This window comes from Bidens hawaiensis, unplaced genomic scaffold (assembly GCF_021521415.1).
Source record: "Bidens hawaiensis isolate Kalapana, Puna unplaced genomic scaffold, B.hawaiensis_p1.1 tig00061235_1, whole genome shotgun sequence".
In the NCBI taxonomy this organism is placed as follows: Eukaryota; Viridiplantae; Streptophyta; class Magnoliopsida; order Asterales; family Asteraceae; genus Bidens; species Bidens hawaiensis.
Genome location: NW_027501026.1, coordinates 17,796 through 22,796, shown reverse-complemented (window position 1 = coordinate 22,796; position 5,001 = coordinate 17,796). Strand labels below are relative to the sequence as shown.

General features: G+C 35.1%; 1 protein-coding gene across 1 annotated transcript; it reads left to right on the top strand.

The window, feature by feature from the left end:
* Positions 1–1,414: 1,414 nt before the first annotated feature.
* Positions 1,415–3,642, top strand: LOC143603318 (uncharacterized). Its single transcript, XM_077080144.1, has 3 exons — positions 1,415–1,487; positions 1,776–2,781; positions 3,402–3,642. Exon 2 carries the CDS (start codon positions 1,810–1,812, stop codon positions 2,728–2,730), a length of 921 nt encoding a protein of 306 aa, XP_076936259.1. The 5' UTR covers positions 1,415–1,487; positions 1,776–1,809; the 3' UTR covers positions 2,731–2,781; positions 3,402–3,642.
* The last annotated feature ends 1,359 nt before the right edge of the window (positions 3,643–5,001 follow it).

The window sequence follows — 5,001 nt, the reverse complement described above, 5'->3', positions numbered from 1 at the left end:
ATGTTTTATCTTAAGACAATTTGAATGTTTTAAACAAGAATATTATGATTTTGTAAAATATGTTTGATGTTTTTATATTCCGCGAAATGTTTTAATTAACTCTGATATTTAGAACTGTGTTTATGAGTAAATCCAACGCCAATGTAGGGCACCGGGAACGGAGCCTTACAGATTTTCTTATTAGGTTTGTCATTTACAACACGTAATGTCGTAAACCAAAACTTTGATGCAAATGAAGTGAAATCTTCGAAACTAGAATGAAAGTGAACGAACAAGTTCACGAACCAAATCCATGCAAAACAAATACAATCGCAAGATTGTTAGATTATTATAAGAGTCAAATTTTGTTTTAATTAACAACAAAGTCTAATCATCCTGATACACTCATTGGCTAAATGCCACCCATGTCTATGATTGCAAATAACACTAAGGCTGAGGGGTGTGGGGGGCTTTAATGGGGGCTTTAATGGGGGCTCCAACCAATAATATTATGACGTGTGGCAGAGAGAGAAACTGGATAAGGGGGGTGTTGGAGCCCTCGTTGGAGCCCCTCGCCCTGGTGTGGAGGGGCTCAAGCAGGGGCTCCAGCGAATTTTTTTTTTATTTTTTTATAAATGTATTCAAACAACGTATTATTAAAAAAACTCATAAATTATTAAAAAAAACACACATTAATAAAAAAAAACACATTAATATCTAAAAATAAAATAAAAATTAAAGTACTAAAAAAACATTCTTCTTATTCTTCAGCTTGTTCTTATTCGATCAACCTCTTTCGGATACGTTCCTTTTGCTTTTCCATTAGCATTTGATCGACCGGATTTAGGTTACTGAAGTCTCTAGGAGACGGTAGTGTGTTGGATGGTTGAAAGCCGGATGATTCTTGCGGCTCCGAATAAAACATCGGTTGGTGCGGTGACGACCATAAATCGTCGTCAAGATAATCCGAATCAAGGTTTGGGAACCAATTTCCAGCCATTTTTTTTAAAAAAAAGTTGAGAAGATGAATTGATTTTGGGTGAAGGTTTGAAGTTTTGGTATAAAAATGGGTGAAATGGAGTATAATTATATAGGAAAATATTTTTTTTTTAATATTTAAGAGCCCAACGGCTCTTTTCTAAACCCAATGCAAAATTCTCTCTCTCTTCAGCCGCTAACCAGCTCACGCCTCTCTTTTTTTTCCGTTAGCGCCTCCGGTGGTGTGGTGTTAGCGCCTGGGGGCACGAGCGGTAGCGCCCCCGTTGAAGCCCCACACCCCTCAGCCTAATGACTCAACCAATGCCCACTATACTAAATCATTCTACTACAATCATGATGTTGTCATAATGGCATTTATGTAATTCTAACAACAAAAACTTTTCTGTATTTGCGTTTTATGGGTTTCAGAACACCTGACAGACGATATATACATATTTATTTTTCATTTTGTCTATGAAAACAACTAGGTGCAGACCATTTTCTCAAAACCCTAATTCTAACTATATCAGGTACGCAACTCCTTCATCTCCTGTTCAATTCATCTCTAATTCGCTATTCAAATTCGATCAATTGCCCCCATTGATTCTCTGTTTTTTTGTTTATCGGTTCGATAGATTGCAATTGGATTAGAATTAGGGTTAGGATTTGGATTGAGATTAGAATTATGTTATCTCTGTTAGGTTTTTGTGAAATTGAATCTGTGTATTGTTGGCGCACGAATTGTTAGGTTTTGATAGAAATGAGATTTAGTTGCTTGTTATGTTCTTGATTTGTATTCAACTATTGATTATATGCAGTTATTATTATACACAAAGTTTGATGTATTAAATAATGGAAGGAAACGTATGCGATGTTAATCATTTGGATTCCAATGTACTTTTGCCTCCACGAAAGCGGTTACTCGCCTGTTTGAAAAAGCAAAACAGTGATGTGAATGTAAGTCAGAATCTGAATTCGCCTTCGGAATGCAACTCGTTGGATTTAATAGATACACGCATCGGTTACCTACTGAAACCTCATTTGAGTAACGATAATCCTTCGCAAGAGGAGATTGTCGAAGCTTCTAGAACGGCAGCAGAAGTTGCGGCTAAAGTGGCAATGGTGGCACGCGCTGCAGCTCAACAGAAGGCGGTTATTGCCGCCAGAGCCATGGCCGCTGCAAAGAAAGCGTTAGAGTTAGTAGGAAATGGCGATGATGGTGTTGAAATGCCGTCTTTTGCAGAACAGCTTAAGAAGAACAAAGCGAAAAAGCAAGCTGATGTGCAAATGTTGTATGATAATGATAATAATAAACCAGGGTTCGAGAGTAATAATATTAACACTAATAACAATAAGACAAATGATGAGGAATTAGCGCGTAAATTACATCATACGATAAACAGCTCACCTAGAATTTCAAAATCTGGTTCTGATATAAAGAAGCTTAAACATAAAGAGCTTAAGACTTTTGAAGATGGTAGAGTTAGCAGTGCTAAGGATGTAGAAAACATAACAAAGTCAAACGTGGGAAACGGGTCAAAGGTGAAAGCGGGTGATGATGATGTCACTATTGGTAGGAAAAGAGGAAGAATGAAACAGAAGAAGTTGCCATTAAGTGTTTGTCATGATAAGGATCAAGCAAATCCTAAAGAAGATGTTTCTAAAAGCCCGTCATCTCTGGGACCCGCTGCGAGTGAGAGGGGGCTGTTGTGGAAGTTCCAGGCGTTTAAGGCACATGCGTGTGTGAAGCGGAATAAAGTTATGCAGTTGTGATTATCATATGTTTACTATAGCATGATAAATTTGGACAGCAGAATGGATCAGGTAAAAATATTCTCTTCTCTTGCTTAATTTTTTTAATACTTTTTAATAATCTATCGTCTTCTTTTATAGTTTTCAGTCACATTGTTGTGATTCATACTTTAGCAATTACATATACAACATCCTATTTACTGCATTTTTTGGATATTTGACCACAGACGATATGCATGAGATTATATTTGACGGTAAATTATCACTATATCTATATATAAGAGTAAAAAGTGTTGATGGGTGAGATGAGTAAAAACTAAAAAGCGTTAGATTTCTTATAATACATTTAAACACACATAGTTATTACTTTATAATAACAAAATCCCGATTTTTTAAATTTACAAATATATCGTGGGCTGATATTTTGCTAATATATGCCTACAGTGTGATTTTGCGAGGATCACTTTTGTAATGTTTCAAAATATTGGTTTGTGGCTGTGTTATTCTAGCCACTTATATAAAATAATTAGTAAGTGCATTCTTGTGAATAAAAGAGATCCTCATTATGAGATGCAGCTAGAAGTCGCAAAATTTAAGTTAAAAGTAGGGTAATTAGTTATTTTTACTGTATTTTGATAGCCATTTTCGTGTGTTTGTGATATAACAGTGATTATTTGATGTTGGGCGTGCAGGGTCAACGTGAACTTGTAGAGAATCGTTGTTGTGAGATCATTGGTGGATGATCGATCGTTTAGTACAAAAGCTTCAAACTGTTGGTAATCCTTTTTCTCAATAATATTTGTGGTTGTTGGTTGTGTTTGGCATGGGTTTGTAAAGACTGATAGAAAACTTTTAGACCGGAAATCGTTAGTTATTATGTTTTGGTCAACTTCCGGATTTACTGTAATGATGGTGTAATTTGGTCATTAATGATTTTTTAGTGTCTTATTGATAGCCAAAATCCAAGGGGATTTTTTCACGATTGATTAGATTTTACTTAAAATTTTTGAAAATTAATTAGTTTAGAGTATTTTATTACTTTTCGAGAATAGAATTTTTTAAATTCAATCTAGACATGATATCTCGTATGCTTCAAAGTCAATCTATGCACAGTTCTTTGAATTCACATCTGCAAATTAGAATGCTTAGGTATTTGAAGTCAACTCTAGGTAAAGGTATACTGTTTTAAAAAGCTGAATTTTGAATTAAAAGAAAATGCTAATTCGGATTGGTGTATGTCGTGCTACTCGTAGGAAAAGTAAAAAAACAAAGTACCGTGTCTGGATCATTTACAGAGGCAGAGTGTCACTATCGCTTACAATGTCAAGCGATGGATATGACTTAGTGTGAAGTTATATAGTATTAAAACTTGATGATTTTAAGAAAACACATCCATTACCAATAAATCTTTTTTCTGATAATAGAGCAGTGATTCTTATTTTTGCTTGGGTACAAAAGTCTATAGAGATGAAAACGTGCAACTTATTCGCTACTACACATTTTGAGCAAGACATATGGGCTTTCACATTCAGGAAAGGGCTTTCGGATTCAGGAAAGAACTCTCATAGTTCTTTCTTTCTTTTAGTACCATTTATGGTGTTAGTAACCATACTTAGGCTCGGGTAGAGCAAACATAACTTTATCTTCAGGTACCAAATTGATTATAATTAATACGACATGACTGACTAGGTCACTTTGGTAAATCCTGAAGAAATTTACTTAGTTATAAAGATAATCGGAACAACGATTACCATCTAAAGCCCATATCTGAAAATAATATTGAATACCTTCAAATTACCTCAAACAAATATGGTAAAGAAATAGTTGTCGAACAACTACAAGCTTTATCCTTATACAATATTGATATCAATCATATGGTGAGTAACCGGAAGTTATTAGCTAAAGATACATCAATATATGGCATGACCGACTAGGTCACTCTGGTAGCATAATGACGAGACACATAAACAAAAGTGTAAGCGGTCACCTTCTTAACAACTTAAAAATGTTCTGCTACCACAACATTTATCATTTGTAGCATGCTCTCTAGGCAAACTTATCACTTGGCTCACACACTAAATAGATACAAGAAACCATTTCATTTTAGAAAGGATCCAAGGGATATTTGTGGGCTCATTCACCCTACTTGTGGACCATTTTGCTATTTGTTGGTCTTAATTGATGCATCCACAAGGTGGTCACATGCGAGTCTTTTAGCTATCAAGAAATGTAGCATTTTCGTGACTTTATACATTTAAGAGCTAACTTCCTAGACAATCAAGTTGAAAACAT